Source organism: Hyperolius riggenbachi, chromosome 9 (assembly GCF_040937935.1).
Source record: "Hyperolius riggenbachi isolate aHypRig1 chromosome 9, aHypRig1.pri, whole genome shotgun sequence".
Taxonomy (NCBI): domain Eukaryota; kingdom Metazoa; phylum Chordata; class Amphibia; order Anura; family Hyperoliidae; genus Hyperolius; species Hyperolius riggenbachi.
The window spans coordinates 282388986-282406327 of NC_090654.1; the positions used below are offsets into that span (position 1 = coordinate 282388986).

General features: G+C 45.3%; 1 protein-coding gene across 1 annotated transcript in view; it reads left to right on the forward strand.

Annotated features, from left to right (window-relative positions):
- Window positions 1–15405, forward strand: part of YY1 (YY1 transcription factor) — a 28609-nt gene extending 13204 nt beyond the window's left edge. The window contains exons 2-5 of the mRNA XM_068254694.1: window positions 6949–7111; window positions 9885–9945; window positions 11770–11928; window positions 13183–15405. Coding sequence (XP_068110795.1) covers window positions 6949–7111; window positions 9885–9945; window positions 11770–11928; window positions 13183–13365 — 566 coding nt within the window. The 3' untranslated portion in view covers window positions 13366–15405. The remainder of the gene's footprint in view (window positions 1–6948; window positions 7112–9884; window positions 9946–11769; window positions 11929–13182) is intronic.
- Window positions 15406–17342: the final 1937 nt, after the last annotated feature.

Genomic DNA, 17342 nt, shown 5'->3' on the forward strand with positions numbered 1-17342 from the left:
GCGTCTGAAGATGGGCTGCTCCGTACTGCGCACACGTGAGCGCCCTCGTTCACTCGCGTGTGCGCAGTGCGGAGCTACTTCTTAGGAAGCCCGAGTACTTCCGAAGATTGCTTGAAGTCTCCCGCGTCGTCGGGAGATTCAAACGAAGGAGACCGGCAGGAGAGGGAAGGCTGTATAGGACCCAGAGCCTTCCCTCTCCTCGGGAGTATCCGGTTTTTATTTTTACCCACGCTTCAGATTCACTTTAAAGGACAACTGAAGTGAGAGGGATATGGAGGCTGCCATATTTATTTCCTTTTATGCAGTACCAGTTGCCTGGCTGTCCTGCTGATATTCTGCCTCTAATACTTTTAGCCTTAGACCCTGAACAAGCATGCGAGAGATCAGGTGTTTCTGACATTGTCAGATCTGACGAGATTGGCTGCATGCTTATTTCTGCTGTGATTCAGACACTACTGATGCCAAACAGATCAGGAGCACTGCCAGGCAACTAGTATTGTTTGAAAGGAAATAAATATGGCAGCCTCCATTTACCTCTTACCTCAGTTGCCCTTTAAAGCAGATCTGAGATGAAAAACTAACTATAACAAATAACTTAAATTTTAGATTTTTTCAGAGTTTACACAGCAAATCTAGCTGCAAACAGCTTCAACAGTATATCATTATTTCTTCCTGTGATACAATGAGAGCAGTCATGTTCTGCTTGCGATCATTACACAGGTAAGCTGCTCTGCATCTCCAGCCCTCAGCCTGTGAAAACTTCACTCCCTTTTTCTCCCCTCTGCCTCTGAAATCTCTCACTACCAACTCCTCCTCCTGGCCAGACTGAGCTCCCATAGGCCCCTGCTACATGGGTCTCAGAGTGTCTAGGCGCTGGAGGAGCTGTGGGCAAGGCTTGTTCTGTTTATAGGGAATAAGGTTATTAAAAAAAAAAAATTTGGCTTGAAGAATGCCATATAAACTATATGTAATGAACAGAATTATGCGATGAGTAAAAGTTTCTCGGATCCACTCTTTAGATAATCCTAACATCTTTTCGTAAACCTTACCCGAGATGGCCAATAAACAAAATATACATACTGTCGCCGCCTAGTTCATCCGCAACTGGCCCCGGTAAGTCGTCCAGTCAGGGTCATTCTGCACGCTCTCCCGTCACCGTGAGGCGCACCTGTGCAGGCGCAGAATGCTCCCGTCGGTGGAAGTGCGCATGCAGCCGCACATGTGCAGTTGGCCGAGGACTGAAGGACTTTCCGCGGCCATTTGTAGAAGAACGAGGAGGCAGACGATGGCGGTGAGGACGCAGTAGGCCTTAGAGGGGGCTGGAGGAGGCCCCAGGTATGTATATTTTGTTTATAATTCCCCATCTCTGGTTTTCCTGTAAAGTATACCTGAGGCAAAATTTAAAGAAAAAAAAAAAATACTTGCCTTGTAAGTGGTAATCCTCTGGATCCTCCAGACGCTTCCCATGTCCTGGAGGCCACCATTGCCACACGTGCATCCAAGGAACATGCCTGACAAGAGCTGCTCTGTTACCCCAGGAACGCTCCCCATCATGTACGAGTGGCTGTGCTACTGTGTAGTCTGTGATTGGAACGCGATCACCTTAGGCAACATTGCTGGACCGAACTGCACAGATGCGAGTCAGCTGACAATGCATACTATTGCTTTGCGGAGTGGCGAGGGGTGTGACAAGAGGTGTGCACAAAGGAATAGCAAATTAATTAACCCTGCGCCACAGTTCCCCACTGATTATTATCACCAAAATGACAGTTCCTGGGGTCGCTGCAGATAGTCCAGTCACTGGGTAATAGATTCAAAGTTGCTGCTGCGCTCTCCAGACCTGCAAGAAATAAATCTCCACATAGGGCAATATCGTTCAATCTGTATAGATCACCACTCCATTTATTCCACGTGACTCATGTGAGGTGCTCTCCCAATTAATAACCTTATCCCCTCTCGCTAGGATGCTCACCAGATTCTGGCCACCCCAGCGTTCAGGTGGATCATGCACAGTATGTTTAAATTCAGTTCGCTGATTTCTATAAAGAGGAAAGAAATCTCCACATAGGGTAATACAGTTCAAACTCAGTAATTCCAAACACTGATTCCACCCTGTGTTTCTCAAAATCACCCTGTGATTGTGTCAATCCACCGTGCTGCACAACACACTGCTCACCAGATGCAGCCCACCTCTGATCCTAGGTGGAAGTCACGCTATATGTAATTGCCAGAAAAACTTCTCACTCCTAGATCCTTTTAACAGGCCATTTCAAGGTCTTGCTTTAATTCCACTTTAAAAATTGCTCAATGTAAAAAATATATAAAAACAAAAAACCATCATAGCGTAACACAGTAATCAATAATACTGACGTCGCACAGGAGGAAGAGAGCGCACGGACCGGCCGGTCAGTACAGAAGCGCACGGACTGATACCCTGCGACCTGAAGAGGTGGCGGAACGGGAGAGCGCGGAGTTCTTAGGCGCACCCGGATACCAGACGACATCCAGACGGATGGGCATTGGCAGCTGTTGATGTTTGATATGCGCAGAACGCACATGGAGGCGTAAGTGAGACTGAATCTTTGCGCAGTGCAATATTGATTACTGTGTTACGCTATGATGGTTTCTTGTTTTTATATATTTTTTACATTGAGCAATTTTTAAAGTGGAATTAAAGCAAGACCTTGAAATGGCCTGTTAAAAGGATCTAGGAGTGAGAAGTTTTTCTGGCAATTACATATAGCGTGACTTCCACCTAGGATCAGAGGTGGGCTGCATCTGGTGAGCAGTGTGTTGTGCAGCACGGTGGATTGACACAATCACAGGGTGATTTTGAGAAACACAGGGTGGAATCAGTGTTTGGAATTACTGAGTTTGAACTGTATTACCCTATGTGGAGATTTCTTTCCTCTTTATAGAAATCAGCGAACTGAATTTAAACATACTGTGCATGATCCACCTGAACGCTGGGGTGGCCAGAATCTGGTGAGCATCCTAGCGAGAGGGGATAAGGTTATTAATTGGGAGAGCACCTCACATGAGTCACGTGGAATAAATGGAGTGGTGATCTATACAGATTGAACGATATTGCCCTATGTGGAGATTTATTTCTTGCAGGTCTGGAGAGCGCAGCAGCAACTTTGAATCCACAAAGGAATAGGCCGTCGCTGGGGGTGGGTTTATCCGCTGGGCATATCGCTTGCGAGTCTTGGATCAGGCATCTCTGTACACACACCTTTATTATCGGCTGATGTGGTCGTTATTGGCCGCCTCAGCCGACTTTAGTCAAGCGTGTGTACGACTTTTTTTTTTTTTTTTTTAGATTGCATTCACATCATCAAAATAGAGCAAGCATAACATACAACTTCACGTCTTGCTAAAACCATTGTACAGTCTCATGTAATACAGTTAATTATTTTATATTCTTGGCTTCTGCAGCACTTTACACAGTACATAAGCATGCTACTGACTATGCCCCAGGGCTCAAACCCACTTGACAGCCTTTTCTAAGCACTAGTGATTTGAAAAAGCTCTTGCTAATGCAGTACTATGGGGGATTTTGATGGGATCACACTCATAGCATTACATTAGCAAGAGCTTTCAAATCACAAGCGCTTAGAAACAACTTAGTAATGTACTGCTAGTGGGTTCTAGACCTTAAAAGAGCTCCCAGTCTAATCCCTACCATAGTCATATGTCCATTGTAGTCTAGGGCCAACATAGGGGGAAGTCAATTAACTCTGTATTTATGGGTATTATCGGAGGCCATTCGGAGGCGGCCTGGTGATGCGCTGATCCCACTTTTTGCGCAATTTTCCATTTTATTTGGTAGCGCACCCAGGCTATGCATATGCATAGGTAGGATTTAGTTAGTGTTAGGTCCCCTCCCATGGAGGATTGACTTCTTCGCAGTGGGAGGGACGAGTACTTAACAAGTTGCATGCAAGCTGTTACAGGAAACCAACATCCTCCAGGGGTAGACAGGTCATGTGTATGCTCGGTGTGTATTTTATCCCACAAGTGGGGCTTGCACTCTTTTGCAGGTAGGCACTCATCTGTTTTTAAGTAGCGCTGTTCATTTCCTTGCTATGTACTACTTTAATTCATTTTTGGTCAGCCGCTCCCACTTAACAGCTTTGCTTTTGGTGTATATGCAGAGCTTCTGTTTGGGTTCAAGGTGCGTTTGCAGTCTCTGGGGGGGCTCAGCGCATCTCTGATCGAAGGCCATTCGGAGGCGGCCTGGTGATGCGCTGATCCCACTTTTTGCGCAATTTTCTATTTATAGGTGTGAGGGGTAACTGGGGTGTCCGGAGGAAACCCACGCAGACATGGGGAGGGCATACAAACTCTGTGCAGATAGTTCCCTGGCTGTGATTCAAACCCATGGACCCAGTGCTGCAAGGCGAGGTGCTATCCACTACACCACTGCTGAAAACAATAACTAATATGATCCAATGTTGGCCAGGGCTGTGGAGTTGCTACAAAAATCCTCCAACTGATTTCATGAGCAAAGAGTGCGTACATTTGCATAAATTATTTCCATCTCATTGACCATCTCTATTAGTGACACGGCTACACATCAGGCTTTATTCTTACAGCATAGATGTTTAGTACATATAAAAGAGTCTGATGTACACATCGTATATACAGTCAAAATCAGATATGTATACCTGACTTTAAAAATACGGGGACTGCTTTATTGAAGCAGCACAAGTAACTATTTTTTGATTGGTTTATTTCATTTTTGTGGACTAAGCTGTATATATTTGACTACTATTATCTGAGAAATATAACCTTTTATAATATTTTCTATTTTAATTAGTTTAGATTCATTAGGAGTCAGTGCATTTTTTCCCAACTCCAGGTACCCAAAATTGCTCCAACTCCTCGACTCTGACTCCACAGCCCTGATGTTATAGTCGCTTCCATTTGAGCTGTCGCAGCTATGCAAGGCAGCCTCCCCAGTGAAAAGTGCAGAGCGTCAGAGCAATGATCAGGAAATAACCCACATTGGTGCAATTACTGTCCCCACCTCCATCCGCAACCTTAGTACGGCTTGTAGTGCAAAGCAGCCCATTGATAAGAACGGAGGTTCTAGTGCCCGGTCATGTTGGGGGGGGTTGTCCTTTGCATTTCTTCAGTGGACAAACCTGCCTGCTTAACCTCCCTGGCGGTGCATTTCTGTCTGGATTTATGGGTCTAAAAGCAGTACTTATTTATTTTTTAAATTTTTTTCCCCAAGAATTTTAGGCCTCCAATTCTTAAGTTGTAACTCACTAAAATATTTCAGAATAAAAGCCCGGTAGACATTCTGCATATAAATAAGACTGGAACACAGTTGTTGAATTAATACAATTAATGAATTAACTTAAATTGTGAAACTGTACAAATAAGGCAGGCAGAGAGTATTCTGCCTGCCTTATTTGCCCGACGTCACACCACACCGCCACTTTGCCATCGTGATTTGCATCCGGGATCCCTGGAAAAATAGAGGTTAAGGGAATCCTGTCGGCTGGGGGGAGAAGCCTGGGTCCCGCTGACCAGCACTGATTGCGCATGGGACCCAGGAATACAATGCGCACGGTGGTTTGGGCTAACCCGATCTGAGCTCGTGCTTACTGCTCTCAGCACCTTTATCTCAGCCCAAGCTCCACTCAGGATTACCGCCAGGGGGGTTAAGGTAGTGGACTGCATTGCAACTCTGAATGCCATGATCTGCTTTAGAGTGGCAGCAGACCCTGCCTAGAGCCAGATTCGGCTCAGTGTGAAGAAAGCCAGTCATACAATCCAAAATTACTATGCATCAGTGCGATACGCTGGCTTAGCATACAGTTTTGTTTAAAGCGGAATATAACCAACTTTCAACTTTGCTCTAAAACATTTACAGCATATTATATGCAAAAAGCATTTTTTTTTTTTTTTACTAGACCAGCATTGGAAGGGTTAAACATAGAGGTTTAAAGTTCCGTGGAGAGATATGCAGAAGTTCAGATTGTTACATTCTATTTAGTTATATGTATCTATTGAGAAACGTTACACACTCTTTGGCTGTCCTCCAACTCCTTCTCAGTCAGAGAGATGAGTCACATTCAACACTTAGATACATTTATGTAAACAAAATGTATCTATGTCAGCTTCAGATGCATCTGCAGAAATCTCCAGGAACTTTAAAGCCCTGTGTAACCCTTTCAATGCTGGTCTAGTAAAAAAAAAAAAAAAATGCTGGTTGCATATAATATACTGTAAATCATGTTTTAGAGCAAAGTTGAAATGCAGGGTTATATTCCGCTTTAAGGCGGACCTGAACTCAGAAATTCCACTCTGCTCTAAAATATAAGCAACATCATAATAACCTTTAAAGAAAAACATTTCTTTGTTACAGCTGATACAAATCTTGCAATAAATCTGCTGTGTCTACTTCCTGCTTTCATGGAAGCAGACAGGGTTAACATCCTGTGTTATTCGCTGTTCTGCCCTGGCTGAGGAGATTCCTGACCTGAGACAGCTGAAGTGATGAAATTACACTAAACTCTCTAAATGCATACAGGGAGCATTTCTCTATTTTCCTTCTGTCCTGTGCAAGAGTTCAAGTCTACTTAATTTTTGGTGGTTAAAGTCACTGATATTCAATAAAATGAGGCCTCAGAATGCAGTTATTGACTGTAGTTGTGCTGTAGAGTTGTTTTGTACGGCTGGTTTGTCCTTGTTTTTTCTTTAGTCCCTCAGCAGCAATATGTGAGGGAGCAGGCTGGTGTTGTACTTTATTTTCTGGTTGAACTCGGTCTTTTTTCAACCCAAATAACTATGTAACTTGTCGCACCCTCTAAGCAGAACAAGCAGTAGTTTGCTGTGATGAGAGGACTTGTTTTGCTTTATCTTTGCAATCAGAGCGCATTCGAATAGTTTTTGTAACCTCTGCAAAACCTGTTTTGTGTTTTTTTTCTGCAGATGATAAGAAAGACATTGACCATGAGACGGTGGTGGAGGAGCAGATTATTGGTGAAAACTCCCCACCTGATTACTCGGAGTACATGACTGGAAAGAAGCTGCCTCCAGGTGGCATTCCGGGCATTGACCTGTCCGATCCAAAGCAGCTGGCGGAATTTGCAAGGTAATTGCTGTACAGTTTAAAATGTCTAGCTGGTGGGTGTCTCTTCAGGGCTGGCCAAACTCCAGGAGCGAGGTGACAGTGGCTCCTTACACATGGCAACTGGTATATACTCTCTCATGTAATTGTCAGTGCAGCTAGCTCATGTAACGTTTGTCATCTCCTAGGCTAAACAGACTGTCTCCTACATTCAATGTTCATATGTCCGCTCTGGGATCATTACACTTGAAGGCCAGTTCACCCTGGAAGTGCTTAAAAGGGAATCTGAAGTGAAAATAAAATTATGATTTGTATGTGTAGTACAGCTAAGAAATAAAACATTAGGAGCAGAGACATAAGTCTAATATTATTTCCAGTACAGGAAGAGTTAATAAACTCTGGTTATCCATGCAAAAGAGCCACTGATCTCTAAACTTTCAAAATTGCAGAGTCTTCTGAAGTGTCCGGGGGGGGGGGGGGGGGGGCGGTATCTTCAAAGAAGTTGGCCGCTGCTTGGCTAAGTTGATCTGCTGGGCGAATAGTTTACCGAGCGCCAGTTGCTGTACACGCGCCTATCGCCTGAGGGGGTCGTTATTGGCCAATTCTAGACTGGTGTGTGTATGAGGCTTTATACTCTTAGCCATAGATTATGATGTTTGAGTTTAGGTTCCTGCATTCGGAAACTCGAAATACACAGCACTTTAGCACCTGAGCTGGTGGACAGGGTCGGGGGGTCGGGTTTCACAAAGTGCTTCACATGACTCAGATGTTTCCTCCTAAAGGAAAGGCGGAAGCAGCAGTCACATACAGCACAGGGTAACCCACACTTCAGTGACCTCCCCGTGACCCTGTCCAGTAGCTGGAGCGCGGTGTTCGGCATAATTCGGGTTTCCGAAATGCTGCATCCCAAGTTTGAACACCAATACTTGCCACAGTCACTGAACAAGCATGGGGATCAGGTGCTCTGACTTCTGAGGTCTAATGGGATTTGCTGCATGCATGTTTCTGGTGTGTGATGCATACTAGGGCTTTGGAGTCGGAGCAATTTTGGGTACCTGGAGTCGGGGGCGGTGGTTTCATAAAATGAGTCAGATGATTTTTGTACGGACACCACAGCCCTGATTCATGCATTATTGCATCCAAAGAGACCAGCAGGACTGCCCGGCAACTGGTATTGTTTAAAAGGAAATCAAAATTGCAGCCTCCACATTCTTCTCTGTTCAGGTGTCCCTTAAAGGGGTTCTTCCGCGAATGAGGAAAAAAAATCAAAATGGTTTATGCATGTTCTATTAAAAATCCTTCTAAAATAGTGTGAAAATTTTTTCAAAAAAATGAATGGTTTCACCAATACAACATGTAATGTATACAGTGACGGCTGACGGGACTGTGAGGCTAATCCATTTGTTAGGGGTGTTTTTTTTGTTACTTTCACTTCATAAGCTGCTCCCTACCTAGTTTTCATTGCTGTAATGCAGGGCTATGATGAAGTGCTGTGCAATGGCAGTTACAGCTATTAAAATAACGGCTGTGCTGCTCTGTAGTTTCTGCTTGTACTTCCTCACAGAGCTGACCCCCCTCCCCCCGCCTCTCCCTGTAGGCAGAGGTCGGGCAGCTCTTCGGAGCAAATCACGTGTTTACCTCGTTGCCGGGCAACCAGACTTCAGCGTCTGTGCAGAGGACTTCCTATCCATTGCACGGCAAGTTAGCTGCCTGAGCTACAGTTCAGTACAGTACAGAGAGGGGGGGGGGGATGGGGGTCAGCTCTGTAAGGAAGTACAAGCAGAAACTACAGAGCAGCACAGCCGTTATTCAGCTGTAACTGCCATTGCACAGCACTTCATCATAGCCCTGCATTACAGCAATGAAAACTAGGTAGGGAGCAGCTTGTGAAATGACAGTAACAAAAAAACCACCCCTAACAAATGGATTAGCCTCACAGTCACCTCAGCCGTCACTGTATACATTACATGTTGTATTGGTGAAACCATTCATTTTTTTAAAAAACTTTTCACACTATTTTAGAAGGATTTTTAATAGATTATGCATAAACCATTTTGATTTTTTTTCCTCATTCGCGGAAGAACCCCTTTAAAGTAATTCTAGTGTGGACAGTTGCTGAGAGAACTGGACACGCTTGGTGGCACTTTCACTTTGTCTTTTTGAGTTCAGACTTATGCCCCCTTGCCCCCCCCCCGTTGTGCTGTGCTAGGACGCTATAACATTTTTGTCATTATTATTGATTCAATAATTCCAAGAGGGAGAAAGATTCCAGGAGCAGCTCACCAAACAATCTTTTAATCCAATTGTATTATTATTGATTTATAACGCGCTAACATATTCTGTGGTGCTGTACAAAGTAGGAAACCAAACAAGGGGTAAATGATGATAGAAAATGAGAGATCTATTGAGATAAATATATAATCTTACTCACTCTCACACACTCCAACCCACAAAAAGGTGAGAAAGCCCTGCCTGCTGCATGCTTTTTGGCAGTTGGAAACAGCTGTAAACAGCTATTTCCCACAATGCAGCAAGGTTCACAGACAGGAAACTGCCAGGAGTAGCACGTTCCTCAGTTTCTTGTGGGAGGGGTTTCACCACAATATCAGTCATACAGCGCCCCCTGATGGTCTGTTTGTGAAAAAAAATTCTTATGTAAAAGGGAGTATCAGCTACTGATTGGGATAAAGTTCAATTCTTGGTCGGAGTTTCTCTTTAAGTCCTGACCGGCTGTATTTGTAAAGCAGCGATTTGACTCTCTCCACTGATCACGTATAATGTGTTTTTTCTCTTGAAGAATGAAGCCTAGGAAAATCAAAGAAGATGATGCCCCAAGAACGATCGCCTGCCCTCACAAAGTAAGCCTGGTGTGTTTGTGTGCTTGTGTGTGTCTGTGCTTTGCGTTGAGTGCGTGCGTTGCTCTCTCATGATACCATATAAGCATTCCAGCATTCACTGGATAGGTTTCCTTCTCTTTTTTATTTTTGCAGAGACCAAAAAATGTTTTGAAACCTTGTTCTGCAAACCTATAAGATGGCAGTTAAACTACCATATTTTTGGGACTATCATACACTTTGGACTATAAGACGGACCTAGATTTAGAGGACAAACTCTATGGGAAAAAATATACTAAACATGGTGCAGGGGACAGGGATGCTCAAATTCGGATTCGGAAGATACCCAGATAGTTGCTATCCGGATATCTCCCAGTAAAGCTGTGCGGGGGGAGGGTTGTCAATCTTACCTCTCTGACGTCTTCTTCGTCTGTCCCTGGCGCCTCCCACGATGCGGTCCATGCAGCAGTCACGTGACTACAAACACTTCCTCCTTCCAGGTTGAAGAAGGAAGTGTTTTTAGTCACGTGATGCGCCAGGGATGGATGAAGAGGACGTCAGGCAGGTAAGATTGCCCACCCCGCACAGGTTTACTGGGAGATATCCGGATAGCAACTATCCGGGTATCTCCCGAATCCGAATTTGAGCATCCCTGCCACGATCTGGAAGATGAGCTGGATGGCCTCCTTGATATAGTAGCGCCCGTCCACCCCGACCACAGCACCCTGTCCTGCCACTCTGCTGGAACACTGTGACCCACTTCCTAAGCCTGCTTGTACCCGGCTTCTGATCTGGTGCGGCTGAGCGTTCACGCTGACTTTCTTCAAAGCCATGATGACACTGGAGACTGCAGCCCAAAGGAGCACTGGCCCGGCCCACTGTACGGTGGGAGAGGGATGAGAGTACTGGAGGGGGCCGCCATAGACTTCAAATACAGGAAGTGACGTCACTTCCAATATTTGAAGCCTATATCGCATTACCGCACATCGCTTCTCTCTCATATGCATGCGGGCTGCCGCTAATCTGAAGATCTGACAACTACAGGCACCAGGCGGGCAGCGCAGCCGGAACTAGGGACAGCTATTCAGAGGGAGACCCACTCGGACGGCAGCGCGTATCAGCCCATGATGGCAGAGCAGAACTGAGGAAATGTGGGTGGGCCTTGAAGCACCCGGGCGGGGTTTCAAAATAGCCAGGCGGCCCGCCCACCTAATTGGTCCTGGGGAAAACACTGACTAGCGCTTAGAAATCGCTTCTAGTGGGTTTCTGGCCTTAGAGTGGTAAAGAAACCCACTAGGAGCGTTTGCTTTGATGGTTCCATTAAAAGAATATATCCAACGTTACAGAGCCACATAGGACCCCTTTATCAAGGCAATGTTTGCTCGGAGGCAGAAATCTGCTGCTGCTGCTGCTGATCCCAGATGAATACACATCCCTTTCCTGCAAGTGTCTAGGGGAGCCAGACTCCCACTACAGGAACCTTTGTACAGCGGCAGACAGATTTATGCCTCTGAGCAAACATTGCCTTGATAAAGGGGTCCTACATGGCTCCGAAACGTTGGCTATATTCTTTTACATGGAACCAATAAAGACTAACTTTGGATGTGCCAGCTCTTTTCTTCTTGCTTCAATTCTGGTTCACTTTAAAACCATGTGCTTGGTTCAGTTTTCTAACACCCCCTCCAAGAAGCGTCGTCTGCCTAGCTTGCCTGAGCCTACAAGTGACCCTGCCGATAGGCACACCTCTGCCTGCCACACAATTGAGAACATGAATGGCTGCAGTATTGGACTTTTCCGACTCATCGTAATGTCTCTGAAATGTGAACACTGTTCGTGTCTAATTTGCAGGGATGCACCAAGATGTTCAGGGATAACTCTGCGATGAGGAAACATCTACACACACACGGTCCACGGGTACACGTCTGTGCCGAATGTGGCAAGGCCTTTGTCGAAAGCTCAAAGCTGAAGAGGCATCAGCTGGTCCACACTGGCGAGAAGCCATTTCAGGTAATCCTCCTTCCTTTGCCCAGCAAGACCTCACCTGGATATGTGAGATGGACCCAGTCTAGGGTGAACACTTGTTTTTAGTGAATTTGCCATCTTATGGTGTGATTTTGTTTACGTGTTTTTTTTTTTTCTGTGATCAGTTTTCCTGAATGAATATTGGGGACATTTGGTAAAGTTTCTCATTTGGAGTCTTTCTCTCTTTTTTTCTGCCTAATATTCTGCAGCTCCGTTGCCAGGGCTCCCTGTGAAATGGGTACCCCGTCTGTGGCCAGGGCTCCCTGTGAAATGGGTACCCCGTCTGTGGCCAGGGCTCCCTGTGACATGGGTACCCCGTCTGTGGCCAGGGCTCCCTGTGACATGGGTACCCCGTCTGTGGCCAGGGCTCCCTGTGAAATGGGTACCCCGTCTGTGGCCAGGGCTCCCTGTGACATGGGTACCCCGTCTGTGGCCAGGGCTCCCTGTGACATGGGTACCCCGTCTGTGGCCAGGGCTCCCTGTGACATGGGTACCCCGTCTGTGGCCAGGGCTCCCTGTGCCATGGGTACCCCGTCTGTGGCCAGGGCTCCCTGTGCCATGGGTACCCCGTCTGTGGCCAGGGCTCCCTGTGCCATGGGTACCCCGTCTGTGGCCAGGGCTCCCTGTGCCATGGGTACCCCGTCTGTGGCCAGGGCTCCCTGTGAAATGGGTACCCCGTCTGTGGCCAGGGCTCCCTGTGAAATGGGTACCCCGTCTGTGGCCAGGGCTCCCTGTGACATGGGTACCCCGTCTGTGGCCAGGGCTCCCTGTGACATGGGTACCCCGTCTGTGGCCAGGGCTCCCTGTGACATGGGTACCCCGTCTGTGGCCAGGGCTCCCTGTGACATGGGTACCCCGTCTGTGGCCAGGGCTCCCTGTGACATGGGTACCCCGTCTGTGGCCAGGGCTCCCTGTGAAATGGGTACCCCGTCTGTGGCCAGGGCTCCCTGTGACATGGGTACCCCGTCTGTGGCCAGGGCTCCCTGTGACATGGGTACCCCGTCTGTGGCCAGGGCTCCCTGTGACATGGGTACGCCCTCTGTTGCCGGGGCCCCCTGCGCCAAGAGTACCTACTGAGGCAAGACAATACTATGTTCTGGAATGTGTAGACTTTAGAGGTCCGTCTATTTTGTGGTCACCTAATACTTGTGCATGACTTGACTATATAGAGGTTTATTCTTTATATTTCGCTATAGATTTTTAATTGATTTTTTTTTTGCCTCCCTTCCCTTTTTCCAGTGCACATTTGAAGGTTGCGGAAAGCGATTCTCATTGGACTTCAATTTGCGCACTCACGTGCGGATTCACACCGGGGACCGGCCCTATGTTTGTCCCTTTGACGGCTGCAACAAGAAATTCGCCCAGTCAACCAATCTGAAATCTCACATTTTAACACACGCTAAAGCCAAAAACAACCAGTAACACTTTGCCAGTCGGACAGACGTCTTAACCGGTGCGTGATCAGATTATGCCTCCCCCCCTCCTTTGTACATGATTTCCAGGAATACATTTTAAAAGAAACCTACTGGTCTAAGACAGTTTTGATAAAGTACTGTAGTAAATCCCACAACGGACTCCTCCGATCCAGTGCTTACGAGGCTGTTACCCTGCTACCCGGTTTTCGAAGTGTTTCTTTTTGTAAAGTTCCCCCTCCCACCGCCGCAGCCCACCCCAGCAGAAGAGTACCCGGACCCCCACATCTATATGGAGACTTGACGCCACAATTGTCCAATAATCGGATGTTCACACTTCTATACGGACGCTCACCTTTTCTTGGATTATGTTTTTTAATTTTATTTTCTATTTTTTTTTTTCCAAGTGTGCATATTGTACACTGTTTTTTGGGGATATGCTTCGTAAATGCTGCGTGATTAATTCCGGAGGTCGATAACTTTTTTTGCTTGCAGTAGATTTTTCTTTAAAAGAATGGACAGTTACTGTATTAAATGCATACTTCAAAAGTATTTTTCCTGTAAGAAAACGTAAAAAAAATGCAAAAAAATGGAAACAAAACTTTAATAGGTTTGCTATTTTTTGTTTTGTTTTGTTTTTTAGATGTTAACACATTTTTGTATAATTGTACCGTATATAGCTGTATTGAAATCATGTAACATCAAGTAGTAGATGTGATTTAAGCTAGTGTTGATAAAGTTCCATTTTAGTAATTTTTGTTTTTCGGTGGGTGGGGATGATGTGGACAGATGCAGGTATATTCATAGGCTTTTTTTTTTTTTTTTTAATTACCCCACTTTAATTTGCGAAGATCAGTTTGGGAATTTGTTGCTGAATTGTACAACATAGGATCCTGTGTTTTTTGTTTCTCTTCTGCCTTTTGTTGCCCACTTCGACGTCCTCTGGAAAAGGCTATCCAATTATTTATGAATTAGTCCAGTGTTTCCTAAACTTTGGTCATCCGTGTACAGCCATTGGAGTGAAACCCAGCCAAACTTGTTTAGGCCAGGGACACACTTAAGCGGTTTTGGGCGCGTTTTTGAAACGCCGACAATCGCCCGGGCCTTTCAAAAACTCTTTGCTAGTGTAAGTTAGTGGTATTGAGCCCACTAGAGTGCTTGAGATTTTGAAAATCGCAAATGCAGCACATGCAGCATTTTGTAAGGGCTCTTTCACATCAGAGCTTGCGTTGGAGAACGCTCAAAGCATACGTTTTGTTGTATGCGATTTAATGCGTTTTGATATGCGGTGCACTGCAGTGAGTGTGCGTTTTTAATCCGTTTTCAATGCGTTACAGCACATAAAAAACGCAGGTATTTTTTTTTCTTTTAGTTTTCAACTTTCTACATTGTTCCTCTGTTGCATTCTGGGACTGATTGCCTGCGTTAACGGATGAAAAACGCGCATACTATGCGTTTTACATTGACTAACATTGTAACGCATAAAGCTAGCGTTGGCCGAAAAACTGCGCCTGGGTGCAGTGTAACGCAACGCACAAAAAGGCTGCGTTATATGTGAAAGCTAAAATGAAAGTCTATGGACTTCAATTTCACCTTGGGTAACGCAAACTTTACCCTTTGCGTTGAAACGCAGAAAATCTGCCCTAATGTGAAAGAGCCCTAAGCGTTTGTGCTCCAGTACGCAGTATATGATTTACCTTAACCGCTGGAAAATGCAACATAAAACGCTGACAAAGCGTTTTGCGATTTCTAGTCTATCCTAGCCCTTAAAGTGAACCATAGATTAAGTACCCTCATGTATGTTACCATATTTGTCAGTGGGAACATTAGAGAAAACGCCTAACCTGCTCTCCGCTTCATCCTTCTCTGCTCAGTCTGCCAATTATCAGCCCTAATGAAATCCCAGACTGAGCATTCAGTCTGGCTTTGCTCAGGAATCATCATAGCTGAGTCTGTCTTCTCTGATGTCTTTTCAAGCCCAAGCCTGCCCCCTTCTGGCTCTGCTATGATTCCTGAGCAAAGCCAGACTGAACGCTCAGTTGGGGATTTTATCAGGATTGATAACAAGCAGGCTGAGCAGTCAAGGATGAAACAGAAAGCAAGGTAGGTGTTTTCTCTAATGTTCCCGCTGATATACATGGTAAAATACATGAGGGCGCTTCGTCTCTGGTTTGCTTTAAAGTATTGTATGCAAAATGTCTGCTCTCTAACACATCATCTGTTTTGTTTGGTTTCCACCTCCTTGTTAGCACTGCATATTTTCACAATCCGTTGCAGTATGCCTTTATATTCAAATCATTGCTGTTTTTTCTATGTAAAAAAAAAATCACTACCATGGAAATGAATATAAATGTTTTGTAGCTTTCAAATATACAGAAACGTGTAACCAGTTAAGGTGCCCATACACTTCCTCGATTTTTTTTTTTTTTCCCCCTCCCATTTGATTCCCTGCAGATTGGATTGAGTAAAGGTCAGATCGATTACTTTTGCTTGGTTTTGACTAAAAATCGGACAGTATGGAAGATCTAGGTTGATTGGGGGTAGGGCAGGCGTGTCAGTAAATTGATAGCCCATAGCGTTTTTTAAAAATGTATTTTAATTGCCTGAGCTGTATGGCAAGGAAATGGGGTTATTTACCCAGAAGTCCATTGTATATCATGCGCTCCAAATAGCTTGCACTCGTCCTATTGGACGCGTTTCAAGACTCACTACTGCGCACTTCCTCCCTCCGGCTTGGAGGAAGTGCACAGTAGTGAGTCTTGCAATGTGTCCAATAGGACGAGTGCATGCTATTTGGAGTGCATGATATACAATGGACTTATGAGTCAATAACCCCTTGTTTCTCTTGCTGCACAGCTGAGGCAATTAAGCCTCATTTACATCACGTATTCGAGTGCTTAACCACTGGTGAGTACTCGTGAGCCCATGCCTAGGCAATAATGTCCTTTATGATTGTAACATTGATGGGGGGGGGGTCATTTACAGTACTAATTTAAAAAAAGGCTTTGTGCCCTTCATAGTGGGGCAAAGGATCAATAATGCAGTGTAATTGAATTTCTTTACACAAGTTTTGTATTACTATGTCTTCACCCAGTTTGTACTGTGAAAGCGATTACTCCCACTATACTGATGGTAAGCTGCAGTGTATGACCATCTCTGCTATATTGATAATGTATGCTGGACTCTGTTTTCCCTCCCTGGTTTAAAATCTTTCTCTGCTCATCACACTTGTGCAAACCTTACTAGCACTTCAGCGAACGCAGTAAATGGTGAAGAGTATGAACTAGCGATAAGTCATTTTTTCAATTTAAACAATACGTGATAGGCTTGTTTTTTAAAACTGGGTTAAAATAAGTAATGCAAGTTTATTATAGGAATCGGAGCCTCGGTCAAGCTGCTTTTGCGGTTTGCATACATGTATGGGAGAGTTCTTGCCCCACGTTTGTGACACCAGAGGTGTGATGTGAGCTGTGTGTCATCAGAAAAGGACAGAGGCAATTATGCAAGTCGCACTCGATTAGTGCTTTTCTTTTATATGTTTTTTTTTTTGGGGGGGGGGGGGGGTGTTGGTTGAGTTGCAGAGGTTTATATCTCCACTCAGTATTGAACATGCATGGAGACTTCATCTGATAATTCTCTGTAGAGATTTGCATACAACATGGCACTTTTGGTGCTGCTAACCGGGCTAGAAAAAGCCTAATTACCCAAAGAGCTCTGCAGACCCAATAAAACTCCCGAGAACAACCCCCCTACCACCACCACAATATCAAGGTATGCTCACCTTCTAGCTCCTGACCCCAAATGAGTGCAGTTGGTTACTAGTGGTGGGTAAGGAGGAGTTACTGGGCCCCAGGGGGGGGTAAGACTGTGTAATCTACGCACCTTGTCCTGTTATTACTACAGTGGAATCACCCCTCCCCCTCTTCCTGTGTGTGGGAGCTAGAATGGCTGTCTCTGTTCCAATACTGCATCATTGGTTTACAACGA